Source organism: Paramisgurnus dabryanus, chromosome 2 (assembly GCF_030506205.2).
Source record: "Paramisgurnus dabryanus chromosome 2, PD_genome_1.1, whole genome shotgun sequence".
Lineage (NCBI taxonomy): Eukaryota > Metazoa > Chordata > Actinopteri > Cypriniformes > Cobitidae > Paramisgurnus > Paramisgurnus dabryanus.
The window spans coordinates 55,602,159-55,620,680 of NC_133338.1; the positions used below are offsets into that span (position 1 = coordinate 55,602,159).

The 18,522-nt window shown below is 35.7% G+C and overlaps 1 protein-coding gene and 1 long non-coding RNA gene across 2 annotated transcripts in view; both read left to right on the plus strand.

Annotated features, from left to right (window-relative positions):
- The window catches only part of LOC135743922 (macrophage mannose receptor 1-like), an 83,159-nt gene that overhangs the window by 15,430 nt on the left and 49,207 nt on the right, over nt 1–18,522 (plus strand). Inside the window, exons 7-18 of the mRNA XM_065261826.1 lie at nt 2,545–2,727; nt 3,265–3,422; nt 3,530–3,643; nt 3,999–4,114; nt 4,192–4,340; nt 4,440–4,636; nt 4,852–4,967; nt 7,298–7,379; nt 7,506–7,650; nt 9,234–9,272; nt 16,942–17,105; nt 18,068–18,138. Of these exons, the coding sequence (XP_065117898.1) occupies nt 2,545–2,727; nt 3,265–3,422; nt 3,530–3,643; nt 3,999–4,114; nt 4,192–4,340; nt 4,440–4,636; nt 4,852–4,967; nt 7,298–7,379; nt 7,506–7,650; nt 9,234–9,272; nt 16,942–17,105; nt 18,068–18,138 (1,534 nt within the window). The remainder of the gene's footprint in view (nt 1–2,544; nt 2,728–3,264; nt 3,423–3,529; nt 3,644–3,998; nt 4,115–4,191; nt 4,341–4,439; nt 4,637–4,851; nt 4,968–7,297; nt 7,380–7,505; nt 7,651–9,233; nt 9,273–16,941; nt 17,106–18,067; nt 18,139–18,522) is intronic.
- On the plus strand, nt 10,211–13,290 carry LOC135743936 (uncharacterized). The gene is made up of 3 exons (XR_010530612.2): nt 10,211–11,374; nt 11,501–11,648; nt 12,366–13,290. It is a non-coding gene; the product is annotated as an uncharacterized lncRNA (long non-coding RNA).

Consider the following 18,522-nt stretch of genomic DNA (forward strand, 5'->3'; position numbering starts at 1 on the left):
AAAAATCTCCCGAATTCCACGTATATCTAAAAAAGACTGCAATTGAAGGAATACAGTCTTCTCTAAAATTTTTGAGATAAAAGGAAGCTTTGAAATAGGTCTATAATTAGATCAAATCGAGGATACTTGTGTATGGCATCGCTCATAAAAGAGTGTATTTTCATGCCCTATTTAATAATACAGCACAATTTTATAATTTATAGCAGTTTATTTTGCTAACCCCCTGGGTATGGATCGCGGACAACCAGGTTCCCTGGACCCCACTTTGAGAACCCCTTGCCTAGAAAACCAGTTGGTTTTGACAGTTTTAAAGCTCCACTGTGTACTTTTTTGAGTTGATTCTTAGCAAAAACCCATGTGTTCTTTCAAAAGTATGTGCTCATTCATGTGTAATTACTTCCACCCCACTAATCAAAGTATTCTCGTAAGTATAGAATCTGCTATTTAAAATACATACGGTCGAGTCACTCGATGGCGCATCCATGTTGTGCCTCCATCTTTGAAATACATTCGCCAAAGAGGGACATTCCTGAAATTCAAGCTCCGTCTTTCGCTCTTTAAACTACACTCACGCTGGCCGCTAGCTGAAGCCTCCCGAGGTTGCATGTGTAGGCGGTATACGTCATCAAGACAGTCTTATTTCAGAATATTAACAATTATAAAGCTGATAATTATTCTTAGTTAATTGTAAATTGATGTAATATGCTTATGACTTGTGAATGTAATGCTCAGTTAGCGTAAATAAACCAGTGTTTGATGACGTATGCAGCCTGCATGCGACCTGCATAGACTGAATCCTTCGGATTTTACAACAGCTGCATACCGTGATGATCCCACGATCTAATGCTTTGATTTGAGACAGATTTGAAAGCCTGTTAAAGACCCATTCTCTAGGACATTAAAACAAGTCGCGAAGGAAGCGAAAAGAGGATTTAAAAGTACAACGCGACAAGAAAAACAACAAGACCAAAGTCAATATTGGAGTAATGTTAGTTTTCCAAGGCTCACGGGACACCGAAGTTACCTACTTTCTATCTTCAATACAGGTAATTCAGCATATTTGTTTAAATCTATACAGTCTATGGTGTAAACTTGAAGTTTTATAGTTCCTTGGCTAACTTTAGCATGATTATGCATAACACTTGTTAGTGTAAACATGCATGTGGTTAAATGTGTTCGAACAGCCACACGCCGTCTCTCCGCCCATTTATGTAATCTGAGGTACTGAGATCAATGTTTTTCATCTTTTCTGACCTCTAGCACAAACACACGGTGTACAGTGCTATTTTTAGCCTTTCATTGATAAAAGCGTCTGATCTGCGCCTCTTTCGTTTCATTTTACAAGCGTGTGAAAGTTGCGCGATCTTTTTTCACCAATTTCAGAGAAAGCTCTTACATATACACGGACATGTAACGTTTACTTAAAACATAAGCATTGGACTCTGACATAATATTAGTTCGTGTCCATTTAAACCCGTCATTACTCCCGCTCATGATTAAATGACAGGAGAGGGACTCGTCCACAGACCATCCCCTCAGTAATCTGGAGAGAAGCGGTCGAAAATGGACAAAAAGAGACGGATTTAAATACCAAGTGTAAATGTGATGTGTCTCTCTCATCCACTTGTGATCCGATCGACAAAAATACATCTTAATACCAAGTGTAACAGCCCCTGGGATATTTTTCCTCATGTCGATGAAAAAGTTGTGTCAAAGCTACGTTTATGGTTGCTTTTTGTTTGTGATTTAAAGCGGACATATCATGAAAATCTGACTTTTTCCATGTTTAACATAAATCTGTGTGCTATGACGGATCACAGGCAAAGGACATTGCAAATTGTTCATTATTTTTCATTGCTTTTGCTTTGTACTGGAAGCCATGTTAACCTTGGCATGACACGGCCACCGTACGAGTTAAAACGCGCTCTGAATGGGGGGGGGGCTAGAAAGTAATATTCAGTTGGTTCCCAGCAAGCAAAAACCAAGACGTTGAAATGACGGCAAACTATAGACTCAGTATAGACCGGCTATGAGTAACCCACTTCTACACTAAATAGCTTTGAATTTGGTTACATGCCATTTTGGCCAAAATTACTTGAAGATGTATGATATTCCAACATGTAGGCAAAGTCAGCAAGTGTTCAAGGTGTTTGCTTTCATTTGTTTTAAACTTATACATATCGTCTATTCTTGGGCTATGGTAGACGTCTATTAGATTTTCACTGACAGCCCAAATTTAGCCTGGTTTTAGCCCAAATTGCTTGCTGGGTTGTCATATAGAATTTCACCGCTAGATGGGAGTAGATCCTACACAGTGGAGCTTTAAAGGAATGTTATGTTTCCTAATAATGTCTCTAAGAGGTAGCATGTAGAATGAGAAGAGGATAGGGCCTAGAACTGATCCCTGCGGTACACCATATTATACCACTTTGATGAATTCATCTTCATAATTTTTTTGGGAACATACTCACAGAGCCCATATTCAGTCAATGTTATTGTTTATCTCTCTCTCTCTTGCTCTTTCTTTCTCCCTCTCTCTTTTAGGTAAAGATCACCCTAACTTCTGTCCAGTGGCGTGGGTGCCGTACGCCGGTCACTGTTATTATCTGCAGCGCATCAAGAAGACGTGGAGTGATGCTTTGGCCGAGTGTCACAGAGAAGGATCAGATCTGGCCAGTATTCACAACATAGAAGAACACAGTTTCATCATATCACAGACTGGTTACAGTACGTCTGTACAACTGCATAGTTTTAGTAACACACAAAAAAACTACACATTGTTGTCTGACAAAAGAAATAGAAAATACATAAATACGAACAGCTGACCATAGAAAGTAAATCTGACACGTTGACCCATCACACAAGCCACTTTCAGCACTATATTGGACAGGACAGGACTGTCCTAAAACACAAACAGTGGAGCTGTGGCATTTCTGGATGTAAAGCACTATAACGTTAATATATCCAAACCAGTGCTTGATATAAAAGGAAATATAAATATTAGTGTGCTTTTTAAAAATGCCACAGCTCTCCTGTTTTCTTCGGTTTGTTTGTAGATCGCTCTTGCCAGGTCCAATATGGTGGTGACCTTGACGATAAACTACATCATGTGGCACCTGTTTAAGGGAGATTTTGTTTTGGCAACATACAAAAAAAGCAATCATTGACTGTTTATTTGATTATCAAAATCTTTGTTAGTGTTGCACCTCTAATAATTTAATATCAGTTGGTGGTATAAAATTGAGTGTTGTTGTTGTTGTGTAGTGTCGACTGATGAGCTCTGGATTGGTCTTAATGATCAAAGGATTCAGAATCTGTTTGAGTGGTCAGATAGATCACACGTCACCATTACTAAATGGTTTGTTGGAGAACCTTCACACATCACAAATCGAATGGAGGATTGTGTTCTTATCACAGGACAGGTGGGTAGTTTTTATTTTCTTTTTGCATCTTGTTCTCACTATAGTTTCTTTCTGATTGTTTTATGTTCATAATTCTTCATTAGTGATGCTTTACATTTGTGTAATAGGAGGGAAAGTGGTCAGATCATCTGTGTGAGTCAGCTCATGGTTACATCTGTAAGAAGAAAGCTTCCATTAAACCTGAAGGATCTCCAGAGGTCATCAGTCCTGGATGTCCAGCTGTGAGTCTGCATCACTTCATACTCTTTATTTTACTTCAATAAACAAACATAAAATAATGAAGAAAGTCAACTTATAATCACAATAAAGTCAAACAATAAACACACTGACAAATTACAAATCAGAGTCAAATGTAACATTAACATCAAGTTGTCTGCGTAAAGTCAGTTATAGGACATAAAGTATTATAAATGTATCTTGAGTCTATTTGTTAATATATTTTAAAATTGGTATGTTTCTGTCTGTTATTTGGTCATGAGAAGTTGAAGTTGTGTTGTTGTATATAAAGTGTGTAAATATAAAGATGTAAATTATATTTAATGGTCATTTTGTGATAGTGAGAATGTCTTTTCACAGGGTTGGTTTAGGTTTGGCTATTACTGTTATAGCGTTGCCATGGAAACAAAAACTTTTGATGATGCCAAACTGACGTGTAAGCAGACCGCAGCTAACCTGGTTGATGTTGGCAACGGGTGAGTAGATGATATTTAGTAATATTTTACTAAATTACAGTGAGAAGAATAATACAATGTCATATCTATGCTATTAGATATGAGAGCGCGTTTCTCATCAGTCTGGTTGGTCTTCGACCTGAGAAATATTTATGGATTGGTTTGTCTAATACTCATCAGAATGAGCAATTCCAGTGGATCAATGGTGATAAAGTCAAGTTTACACACTTTAATGTAGGCATGCCAGGTATGTTGATGAGTTTCATTGTGTTCGGTCTGTGTGACATCAATTAAAGTCAAATCTACAAGAGTTTAACTTCTCACATCTTTGTATTTTCACATTCAGATAAGCACCAAGGTTGTGTGGCAATGTTAACAGGAACTTCAGCAGGATTATGGGATGTATTGGCCTGTAACACTAAACAGAAATACATCTGTAAGAAAATGGCAGAAGGAGTCACTACAACCCGAGAGCCTCCAACCACACGACCTCTCAGCTGCCCGGATAATTGGATTAAAAAAGATCCAGGAAATTGTATTCGGGTAAATGTGAAGACACACGATTCTCCTGAATCACTGAGTCTCTGTAACAGCATTAACACACTTTTAAAAATGTCACAGAAGGCACAGAAAGATCACAAAATATAGAAATATAACATTAGAAGATGCAACATTAATATTAATATATTTATTAACAAATAAAACATATAACATTATTTGTGTCCATGGCAATCACACCTTTGATATTTATTTATTAGATCTACAGAAAGCAGAAGGATGAGAGGAAGAATTGGTTTGAAGCACGTGCCTTCTGTCGAGCTGTTGGTGGTGATTTAGCGAGCTTTCATTCAGAAAAAGAAATGAATGTTTTATCGTAAGTGCTCACATGTTTGAACAAACTGAATATATTCTTTATTATCATTAATATTATTTTGTAGAGTGATGCAAGCAGGATTAAATAACATTTTAAATCAGTTCATGAGTTAGACATTAACCTTTGCTGGCAACCCCAGCATGTTAACACTATCATCAGAACATTTCTACTGAAACTTCTCAGATTTTTTATTGTGAACTTCTCAGATTTACAATTATGTCTAAGTCGCGATTTAATTCTTTATGGCTAACCATAGGAACCGATGAAAATTAATTTAGCAGATCTGCCATATATGCTCAATTTATTTTATTTAAAAACTCTTTTGAAATTCAAAAGCCTTTCTAATTGGTGGATCTCGCAGATTGTGATATCTACGATGATTTGACGAATAAGCTGTATAAAGGGCAAAACGTGACTGCGCCACTTTCCTCATTAACTGAGCCTAGGGGTGCTCAGTAACATCTACCAGAGCCAGGGTTGGGCAGCCGATGCCGATCCCAATCGTACCTACCTGTATTATATTATAAATCCTCTATAGAATCAGCTATGTCTGGCTCTCTCTCAAGGGTTTTTTCCCTCCTAGGACTTTTCTCTACTGATTAAAAAAAGCAAGGAGGTTTTTCTCCTAGGGATTTTTTTAACTTAGCACCCTCTTCTATACGTTAGATTGTTGCTACACTCGCTAGTTCAGTTTAATCTTAGCCACAATATTCTGCTGCTTATGTTGTCCATCAATTTTTCTGTGTTTTCTCCTGCTTCTATTAATATAAAGCTGAGTTGAAACAATTAAATAATTGTGAAAAGAGCTATATAAATAAATTGAATTAAATAGTTTAAATTTTATTGGATCCGATTTCTAACGATTCTTGGTTTTGATTCCAAAGAGGTGAAAGGCAATAACAGTCAAGCCTTTATAGATCATAAATATTAATTTTTAACCATTACAGCTGAACACAAAAAACACACAAAAAAAAACAAACAAACATGGCTAGGATAGCTCTTTTTTTTATTATTTTCCTTCGTAACGTAACACCAACCTAAATGATCGGGACTCAACAACAGAAAATGCATGCAGCCCTTTAAGTCTAAATGTAGTGCTCCATCCGTCACACTTAGTTTTTCCTGTGTGTGCTTTCCTTTCAAAGCAAGGAAAAAAGGGGTCTCACTTGTAGCATGTGCTGATACTGCAGCCGCACTACTGTCGGTTTTGGTTAATGAAGAGTACTCGGCAGAGTCGAAACTCTGGATGGGCAACGCATCAAACAGGGTGCATTCTTTTGATACAATGACCCAAATACAAATGCTTTGCCATATTGCTGGTGACACCCATCTTGCAACATAATAGTTTGTCACAATAGTTTACACTTATCTTTGTTTTCTTATCTTCTGTTTTTGCAAAACGCAGCCACACTTTCAGCATCTTCTACCAGGGTCCATTGTGCAAACTGACATTAAGTTTAAGAGCCTCAAACGCGAGTAATCTAGAGCAAGGAATGCGATGCTTCACGTTTGGTGTTTTGGCAGCATATTGGTTGCGTGACGTTGTGCCGAATAACAATTGCGTTTATGTGGCAAACAAGAAAATAATTACAGATATGAATAAGCCATATAAGTGGCAGTATTAGACATGGAAGATGGCATAAAACAGTGTAGGGATATCCGTCTTTCCTTTCTCTCCACATTCCCAAGTGAATAGGACTTTAGTCTTATGTGACTGAAATAGCTGCATGGAAGCGTTACAAATATGAAATATGCGTCCACTGATTAAAGATACTTTCCTTAAAGGGGACATATCATGAAAATCAGACTTTTTTCATGTTTAAGTGCTATAATTGGGTCTCCAGTGCTTCTACCACCCTAGAAAATGTGAAAAAGAACAACCCAGTAATTTAGTTTTGGTAAACAATTCTCTTCAAGCATGTGAAAAATAGATAATTTGAAATTTTATCTTATTATAATAATACCACCCCTTAATCTGTACTATCCAACCACAGCACTGCCATTTAGTGCAGAGAGAGAGAAAATAATTGACAGCACAATTGAGGTTTTGATCAGTGTTTGCATTTGATCAACTCATTTGCATTTAAAAGGAAACACCCAAAAACTGCACATTTTTTGCTCACATCTACAAAGTGTCAATTTTAGCATGCGATTATAAATTATCTGTTGGGGATTTTGGTCTAAAACTTTACATATGCACTTGGGGAAACCAATGATTTATTATCTCAAAGGACTTTGAAACAACCCTGGTCGCAAGACGGAAAACACATACTGCAGACCATTAGCAAAGAGAAAATAATTTTAGTTTTGTCACCTGACATTTTTTTCAGGGTTTCCAGTTCATACACGGCGTGGATCGGCTTAACTTCATTGGACAGTAATTCTGGTTTTGTGTGGTCAGATCAAACTCCTGTGAGTGATTTCTCATTCATTACTCTCTGTCTATTGGTGTTGATTCATTGAGGCTTTTCCTTCAACATTATTTTAAATTTTTATCATGTTCTTCTGTCTGTGATTGTGTGTTTATTTCTGTTTTAGTCCGATTATGAGAACTGGGCATCTGGTGAACCAAACAACTACAAGAATAATGAGCACTGTGTTGAATATGGCAGTAATTATGGACGCAAGTGGAATGATCGTGATTGTGAAGCTTATATAGACTGGATCTGTCAGATTCCAATAGGTACACATGCAGATATAAGCACGCAGTGTTGGGGGTAACGCATTACAAGTTACGTGCATTACGTAATAATATTACTTTTCTGAAGTAACGAGTAAAGTAACACATTACTTTTTAAATATACATATTAATATTTGAGTTACTTTTAAAAAAAGTAATGCAAGTTACATTCAGTTTAATTAATTCAATAAAAAAAATTACTGAATTAAAGTGAACGTGGTCACATAGAATTATGCACTCTATGCGTACACGCCTGTGTGGGAACAGTTTGAGTCAGAAACTGAGTTGGCAGGCCAGAGCTCGACATTTTTTGTGATGAAATATGCAATTTCTGAACGCAGAAAGTTTCAGCCAAGAAAAAGTAATGCAAAAGTAACGCAAAAGTAAAGTAAGCATTACTTTTCATGAAAAGTAACTAAGTAACGCAATTAGTTACTTTTTGGGGGAGTAACTTAATATTGTAATGCATAACTTTTAAAAGTAACTTTCCCCAACACTGTAAGCACGTATATTCAGAAAAGTGTATAGTAAAACGTTGTCAGTGAATTAATGTTTTGATGAATATTTTGATTTATTACACGGCTTTCTGGAATATAGGATTCTGATTAGTCAGCCGCAACATTTCGAAGTCTTTTCAGCATGAACACAGCGCTGGACATTTAAAACTGGACTCATCTGTAGTTACATTGTGTAGTAAGACCGACAGAAAATGTAATACTCCCCTTGGTAACTTTTAATAGCATGGAACTATTTCCGGGCGCTGCGTAATATCACTACGCCTGCTGCAGCCATGTTACATCACCAAAGTCCTTGATTATTACGCCAGAATGAGAGTATAGTTCCTAGCCATATCTGCCTAGAAGATCGCAACTTTAAATTTTTTGTCAGTCTTAGTACACGATGTAACTACAGAAGAGCGCAGTTTTAAATAGGAAAAATATCGAAACTCTTTGGTTATTTTTAGCACGATGCTAAGGGTCTAATCAGATTCGATGGATTGTGCTAAGGTATGCTAAAAGTGCTAGCGCCAGGCCCGGAGATTAGTTGAATCGATTCAAAGCAGTAAAAATCAAATGTTTAACTCTAGGGGATCTGGAAAATGAAAAAAGTGGAATGTCCATTTAACAAACCTCTTTCAGATGCAGGGAAGGACTTTGTCTCAGGATCCTGAATGTCATTAAATGTGTTTAGTCTTGTTTCTAGTGCCAGGATCCTGACACCCTCATATAAGTGTTCTGTGTTTGTCTGGAGAGTCACGTTATCTATGTGTTATGTGTGGCACGTTCTCTCCTGTCTTTAGTCTTAACCTTACCCTCCTGTTTCCTAATTATGTATGATTAGTTTCCTCACCTGTTTGTTATTGTCCCCTTATTAGTTCCCGTATTTATATGCCGTTGTGTCACTTGTCTTGTCTTGTCTTGTCTTGTCTTGTCTTGTCTTGGCTTGTCTTGTCTTCCCCCTCGAGGGAGTTTTTGTTTATTAATAAAAGTATTTTGAGTTGAGAGCTGTCTGCACTTGGGTTCATCCACCACCATCCCTGACACTTTGAAGTATTTCTTTTTTATTAATTTTTTTTTTTTTTACAGGCATAACTCCAAAATCCCCACCGACATCAGTCATTCAAGGTAAAGATTCACTCTTATGTGTGTTATACAACAGCATTCATCTTATATTCATGTTATTTGACTTTAGATCTATACATTTTTAGCTTGCAATTCCATGATTTCCATGAAACATGTTATGAGAGAAAACTTATAAAACTTTTAAAGATTATGCTTTTTAAAACATCAGTACACAAACTTTAACCAGCACCCTTAAAAGACATTCACACAAAAAAATATTTGGCTGTATGGTCGAGTGTTTAAAAGGGTCATGACATGAGAAATCAAGTTTTCCATCAAACTGAAAGTTCATTACGACTGCCACTGGGGGACAATTTAGAAAGACAATAGCAACATTTACATTTACCCAATAATCCGTTTGTAATTGTATTGATGGCTTAATCAGATTAAAAAGTTTTCAAGTAAACACCTTAATCAGTATGACTGAGGTGGACTGGATAGAATGAGATCAGATTAATCAGATTTAAATGTATATGGTACATGTAAACTATATTGTCGTAACCTTTAATCGGATTAAATTTCAATCGGATTGACAAAATTTGCTGCATGCAAACATGATAAAAAGTGCCTTTCCTCTCCCTTACATTATTTATTTATGCAAACGTTTTTCCATTTATGTGTATTTTGCTTGAGAGCAATGAAATATGCTGAGTACCCAATTGATGCTCTTTATCTATTTTTTTTTCTTGAAAAAGTCTTTAACCCTTTTGGGATTTCTCTATACATACCCCATGCAGCGCACTTCAATTCTATACTAGACATTTTTGCATATGAAGAAGTCCGATGCAAAATCCTGAACCCTAAGTGCGTCCAGCCCCGCCGCTCCCATAACGCGCATCACGCGCTGTGCGTGGGGCACCACGTGCTGAGAGGGCACCAAAAATAATAGCCTAATGAAAAAAAATTATAATGCTGAAATTATTTCATTACCCTATACACTGAAAAAAATGGACTTGGTGGGTCTTTGAATTTAAATAAAATAAACATGTATATGCAACACAAAATATTTATATTCCTTGTGTAAACATAATTTAATTGATTAGGATTAAAATGTTTTGTTTGAATGTAAAATGAACACATTATTCTCACATTGATTAAAATTGATTGAATTGAATACTTAAAGCAATAAAATTGAGTTTGCACACAAAATGGCACCTCCTGAGCAGAAGGTGGCAGTACAGCTCAATGAAAAGTACGTCAATTGCCATAAAAGGAGAATCAATATCGTTTGTTTTGGGCGCCAAAATGAAGAGACTCCGCACAGCATGTCAGTCAGAAGAACTCTCTCAGACGGACACCACGTTATTAAAGTAAGTTCTATTATTTATTTATGTTCACTTTATACGTGATACATCTTCACTAGATAGACAGGTTTTTTTTACAATATGTAGCCATTGCAATGACTTGTAGTAAAAATTAGTTTGGAGGAGGTTGGTGGAGTAAGTTAACGTTACAGTCAGTCAGTCAGTCAGTCAGTAAGTGTAAGGCTCATAAAGAAAAACAGCGTTTTAAAAATGTCAGCTGTATAACGTTATTTCACGTTTGGTAGTTTTATCTGAGTTGAAAACTGTCAGCTCTGAGTTGACTTTTGAGGCACTTTTTACTCAGCTGTTCTATGGAAACGGTTCAGGACAAATAAAACGCTAACCAAATGTTATTCTGTCCAGAGTAACGTTATCCATGTAAGTAATTTACCAGATGATATCAATTGACTACATTAATAATGACATTGCGTATGAAACAAACTGTCTGCTTAATCAGATGAACAGACCCGCGTCAGTTATTCGTGACTTCGCTACGCCACGAGCAACACTTGATTCTATTAGAAAAAGCTTTTTTTAAATGCCTCGTGTGACGTCTGGTATATTAACTGAAAAAAAATCGCTTTGAAGTGCCACACCTTAAAGCTGACGTTTTCAGAAGAGAACCTTGTTGTTTTAAGGTCTCATTTTGTCAAAATGTTGTATGACTGATATAACGTTAATACTTATTTCATTATTGCTCTGTGTATGTGTGACCTTCATCATTTGAGGTTATGTGTTGATTTCACCTCTGAATATTTCCTCTTATAGGTCCATCATCCTTGCACACACTCAAAAGCATTGGTAAGTAATTCCTATCACTGTTTTACTGCTGTTAGGAGCTAAATCTTATTTTTGTAACTAATATACATGTATTATTCTTTGACTCGCAGTACTCAAATATACAATGGTTGGTTAATTTGTTTTCAGATAAATGCTGAATTTAAAAGAATCACTACTGTCTAATGTTCCTGCGTGTCACCTGGACCTCCAATCCAAAAACCTGATGAAACTCTTCTATCAGAAAGGAGGACAGCTAGCAAAAAGGCTTGGAACAATTAATGATCAAATGACAGAAGTAAGTAATATAGATTCATAGACATAAAAATGTGTAAACCTTGTTGGAAGTACAGAAAATGTAGTATGTTTTAGTTACATCTTTTGGCACACAGGTCATTAAAACCCCTGGGAAGATTTAAAGGGGTAGTTCACCCAAAAATAAAAATTCTCATCACTTACTCACTATCATGTTGTAACAAACCTTTATAAATGTCTTTGTTCTGTTGAACACTAAGGAAGATATTTTGAGGAATGTTTGTACCCAAACCAATCATAAGCCCCATTCACTTCCATAGTGGGGAAATATAATACTATTGAAGTGAATGGGGCTCGTGAACAGTTTGGTTGCAAATATTTCTCAAAATAAATGTCTTCCTTCGTGTTCATCAGAACAAAGACATTTATACAGGTTTATAACAACATGAGAGTGAGAAAATGAGATAATTCACTTTTGCTGTGATTGTCAGGTATGGTAGCACACACTCGAAATGTGGCCTCTTTATTTAACTCATTCTAGTGTAGTGAACACACACACACACCTGGAGCAGTGGACAGTGCAGCTGCCTTGCTTTGTAACCCATATATTTGTAACCAATTGTAACATGCTGTGGCAATGCACATGGGTCTGTATACTTACATTTATATTTGTTTGCATTGTACTAATTTCCAATGACACTTTTATTGTAACAGTAACTTTTTTTCTGTTTCTTTAACTACATTTGTCTGTTTTGTACAGGGCATGGATGAAGTCAGCATCAGTGAGGTCATTTGAAGACACCACTGTTGGGATTTGTGCTCTCAAACAACATGCTTCTTGTGATGAAGAAGAGGATCTTTGTATAGTCCTGGAAGCCATGAAGGTGTTGCAACATCGTGCCATGTTGTTTGAGCTGATGTATGCCTTAAACCTGAGCTATCCTGATCTCCGCTTTATTTTTGAGGAAATCCAAAAGATTTTAATGGAACTGCATTGAGCGTAACTTTAACAAACAGTTTCTTTCAGTGAAAGGATCAGAAAGACTGTGCTGCTCATTTATGTTCCTTTTATTTATCTTTTTTAAGTGTTTTCTCTTATTAAAACATTAACCGTTTGCTGCTCAGAGTTGATTTTGGAAATGGTTGTTGTATTTTGTTTTTGTTAAATCTTTGATTATCAGTTTATACAAATGCTGTAGCTCTGACTTTCTGAAGGATTGATATTTTCCAGTTTGTAAATCCATTTAAAAAATAATAGTACTTACTGTTTTGCATGTCTCTTTGGAATGCAGTGTTTGTGCTTTAGCACTTCTAAATCTACTGTGATAGTAACTATTTTAAACATTTGGGTCAGTTTTACAGATGGGGCTTTTCCTAGTCCCAGACTTTTGCAATGCCTTAATTTGAAAACATATTGACATATAAGACATATCTTGACATATATCAGTGCCATTGTTTTGTCTCAAGATGTACTCCAGTGTTGTTTTTGTAATGTAGGTTTGTTTGTAAACTTTTTTTGTAAAAAATATTCTAATATAACTAGGGCCTAGTCATGGACTAATCTACAACCTGTCTGGGAAATTGCCCCTTTGTATGTACTGCATGTGCTGATTGTTGTAATAGTTATTGACTGTTAATGAATTAATGTGTAGTGATTTAAATGAATTGATGATCTGAAAGCAGTGGTTTGCCTCAATATCACTAAACATTTTTTCAAAACTCTTTTTTTATGCCAATGCAAATGTATTTTGTATTTAAAAAAGAAATAAATAACATTTGGATAATTATGGGTGATTATTCTGGGGCCAGAGACATAATGAAATTGCTTTAGAGTTACATAATCCCATAATATAAGCATTAAAAAAGCATGTTGGAATTACAGATGAAAATCTAGTCCCCTTACGTAATAAAATTACTTAAACATTACAAAATAAATGTGTTATAGTAAAGAGAAATAGCACTTTGAGTCAACATATTTATATTAGACTACTTAAAACAATTAAAATGTTTTGGTCTGACACATAAAAATTAAATGAGGAAAATTATGTTGGTTTTACACAATCGGATTATGTGGGACCGATGTACACATTAAAATTACGTAAATTGAAAGGATTTTTTTTTTCAGTGTAGAAATATTATTAGGCACTTTTTATCCATGTATATATGTTATAAAAAAAGGGGGAACGAGATAATTTAATTGCTCTAGTCTAGAAAGTATGCCCCCCAGCCTTTGATGGTCCGTGCCGGTTGATCGCGCGGGCGCCTGACCAAGTTTGACAGAGGCCGTTGCTCAATCCGAAGGCTGCAGCCTGCAGAGGTCGCATATCTAAGCGCATACGTCATCAAACGTTCTTATTTGGTAATATTAACGATTATAAAGTTGACTATTATTCTTAGTTAATCGTAAATTGTTGTAATATGCTTATGACTTGCTAATGTAATGTTCAGTTAACTGAAATAAACCAGGCTTGATGACGTATGCAGCCTGCATATGCGACCTCGCGCAGGCTGCAGCCTTCGGATTGAGAAACGGACAAGTAGGCAACTTTTGGAAATGGCCCCGAAAAGAGTCAGGATCGGAAAAAATAAAAAAAGAAGAAACTGCGGGATGATGCCCGTGCATCACTTGCAGGTAAGTCCATCATGTTTAATCATTCCTAAATCAGGGAAATGCGCATGGGCTGCAGCTGCTGCTAATCGTAATGCGCCTCGAACTTGCTGTGATGACAAACTATGTTGTTATAATTTATAATCTCAGTGCAAGCTAAATTGAGATTTTACTGTAAAACATTACCTATGCATATGCATTTTACAAATAACTGACGCAGCTGTTACTTTCTTTACTACGTTTCTTTAGATATTGAGCAGTAGTTTATTTTGTGGTTTATTTTGATATGGTGGCTAAAACCTTCTCAGTAAAAGTTAACGTCAGCAGTCAGTGCACATGCTAGGCTAACAATTCCTGACTGTTAAATATATATAAATATAAAACGTCATTATATATGATATGAAGCAAACATTACTGTGACACTTAGTTCTCTGAATCATTGTTTTATTTAAGAATATTGAGTATTCTTGTTTACTTATTGATGTTTATTTAATGTAATTTATTTAAAGTGGCATTGTACATGGGAAAAACATGTCTGGATTATTTTGATAATTTAAGTTTGGTAATTTTTTCTATTTTGCTATTTTATAAAAGTTTGCACTTTCAAATGTGTAATGTGTGTTGGCTAAAGCTGTAAAGATTTTACTTTCTGCTATTATGTTATATGTTTGGTAATAAAAAAATTTAACTGGCAAAAACAAACTCAGGGTCGGGGTGGGGGGCATTAAAAAGGAATTATGCTTAGGGCACCAAAATGGCTAGCAGCGGCACTGAGTGCGTCTGACATGATTTCTTATTTGTTTATCAAAACTGGTATTTCTGAATGACCTGAGAGCGGGATTAAGCAGATTTGATGTAAAAGTATTTGATAAACGTATATTATACAACAGTTCTTTCTGGTTCTCGTTCTGATTGGCTAAGAGCTATGCGATATTCTACTGATTACGGCACAGTTACCGCTTCACCTTTCGTATCATTCCGCCACCTACTCGTCATTTTAGTATTAGTGAATGAATGGAGGTTCTTATTAGGCTCATCTCTGACTGGAAAAACTGCATGCACAGACGCCGTGTGTCTCATTAGTTCACTAGCTCGTGAATCAGTCTGTGAATCACAATCGGAAGTACTTATCCCGTCAAAGATCAGCGCTCTTGGATGTAACTTTAAACTTAAGTGGAGTATTGTCACATTGTGTGGACGATTAAAGCACTGCAGCTTTTAAATTGGACAATTAATAATTTATTTTATTGTGACGTGACTATTAAAACACGTTATGAGATATCGCCACTGATATATTTATAAGCAGCATGCAAAAAACATCTGTGACACTTATGAAAAACAGTTTTATATAGTACTGACAAGAACAAAGCCTAATATTAAGCGAGGGCTCGTATTGCGTTAAGATTAAATGGGAAAGCAACGTTATATAAATATAGTTTTATTAACTTTTACCTCGCGCCAAAACAATAACACCACAAATATGAATAAGAAAACAAGTAATAGTTTCATGACACCAAATACTGCTGATTTGATCTCATTTTTGACCATCAGGGTGAATATCAGAGCCAGTGAATCCCTGTCAGAGATGAAGCCCAGATAGGGCGGTGGTCAGCGGGGCGAGTGAACCCTGACGTCCGCTCATTGCTCTGGATCTCGAGTACCGAATCTTGCTAAGCAGACGTTCAAACTGGCGTTATCTTTACTTAACGACTGCAAATTTGAATATAATACATATATATATTCTCGACTTAACTAATCTTAAAACTACACTTTGTGACCAAGAAATTGTAATATTTAAAAACAGCGAATCCGTCCATTGAGTTATTATGAGATTCAAAACAGCCGAAAGTGTTACCTGTCATTCTGGTCTTCAAATCCGTGGCAGAAGAAGTAGTTCCCAAACAAAGAGGTTTTTAAAAATAACTCCGTTGTTGTTTTCCTGTTTTCGTTTTTTTTAAACGTGTGCCGTTGAACTGTTGTATAAAAGCAATATCACTCTCGGAGTCGTGTGATACAGCTCTATATCATCATGACTGTGATTAGGCCAGAGGCACGAGGCCGTAGGCCGAGCTATATCACACTCCTACTCGAGCGATATTGTTTAACTCTTTCCCCGCCATTGACGAGATATCTCGTCAATTAAGAGAAAACGCTTCCCCGCCAATGACTAGATTTTTCGGAAGTATTGCCCTATGGCAAGCTGCTGCATGTCCGTGTCTGTTTTAAAGATCGCTCTGAATGGGATCTTTATGAAAAGTCCGTCATAAAAATTGAATTATCTCTGCTTTTTGCTCAAAATATGGTGTTTTTGCAAAAACCTACCCATATTCAAAAGCTGATTGCAAAAGAACTACTAAAGGTAGGATGAAACGTTTTTTTTTTTTTTTTTTGAAAGCAGAGGGTCTGTTCTTTCATTTGGTATATTGTATGTTTATATATTTAAAGAAGAACATTTTCTGGAAGGCATTAAACTTTGGTGAAAATCATGAAAAACGCTGGCGCTGGCTGGCAACTTTTTTTAAAAACGCTGGCGGTGAAAGAGTTAAGTATGTGTTGACAGCATTTAATTGCAATAATTGATCTTATTTTGTACAGAGGTGGCTCATTTAGTGGCTTGTGCATCTGAACTCAACGATATTATTATTTTTATTAATAACTGCCAATAAATGTTTTGCAGCTATAGATCACATTAAATTAAGGATCATTGTCCTTTTTCCTCTCCCTATAGAATATAACGAAACATCTGATGGCTGGATTCAGTACAATGGCAATCAGTATTTCATTAATCTTGATCTGCACCCTATGGAAGATGCTCGTGCCTTCTGTAAGAAGAATCATGCTGATCTTGTTGTCATTAATTGTCAGACTGAGAGAAGGTTTTTATGGAAGCAGGTAAAATTAAATAAATAAAATACTTCGTTATAGAATGTAACAAAACATCTGACGGCTGGTTTCAGTACAATGGCAGTACCATACAATGTGAATGCAAGTACATTTTTTAATTTTCTGGATAACCATTTTCATCACTGGATTATTTGCATTTTCTCTCATTTTCTTAATTTTACTTTTATTAAACTGTAATTTAAGAAATGAAAATTTAAAACAAATGAAAACTAGGGAATTTATTTTTGTTATTCTGTTTGCGCTGTGGGACGTACATTACCAGGGGGTATGACACACACTCTTTCAGTGAAATTTTACTGTAATGATAGTAATAATCGCACGTCCATGTCCAGTCAGTATTGCGATTGATCCAGATCACTCTTTTAAAACATGTCCAGTAACATATACGTATTAATATATACGTATTACACATTTGACATGATGCATGCTTTCTATCTCACATTCTTCAGTCAAAATATCAGCCAAGGTACGTGATAAAATACATCATAGCAAAATAATTGCATGTGATTTGTCTTTCTGTTGGTACTGCGATACATTGTTCTGATTAATCAACACTGTTTTTGCACACGTTTTAAAAGAGTAAAATCGCAATACTGACCAGAAGTGGACAATTCATACGTGCGATTATTACTATAATTACGGTTAAATATCACTGAAAGAGTGTGCTACATACCCCCGCTAATGTACGACCCACAGCGCAAACAGAATAACCAAAAAAACAGAAGATCGCCTAGTTTTCATTTGTTAAAATTTTAATTTAATATTTATAAATATTAATACGTACAAATCTGTACATATATAAAGCTGTTAATAGGTAAATAATTTACATATTATTCCTGTCAACATGTTTATATTATATGTTTCAATGTGTATAAAACATAAGTAAATGTATGTGTGGTACAATCACACTTTACATAAAAATACACACGTGTTCTTGTGCTGTTTTCTAGATATCCAAAAGTAAAGGGTCACAAACTCAGTACTACATCGGGATGACCTTAGAGTTGGACAAAACATTTAGGTGAGTTTGAAAGACAACAACACAGGGTGGATGCTAAACTAATACCAAATAAGCATACAATATGAACTATATAATAAATAAATGTTGAGCAAAACCAGTTGGTATCACAGAATAAAACACAAAAGAGTGATCAGGATCACATTCAAGGTATTTATTTGTGATTATAATCATCTGGATGTACGTACAGCTAATTGGCAGCACATGAGTAAATATCTGGACATGAGATATAGATCATTTGTAAGAAAATCATATATTTGATTATTTATGCATATTTCATTAAATTTATTATTTGAAACTATTAAACTGCATTTATTAAGACTCTCAGTACGCAGATGAGGTTTTGTTATTATTGATATCTGTGAAACACTAACATGTCTCCACTGA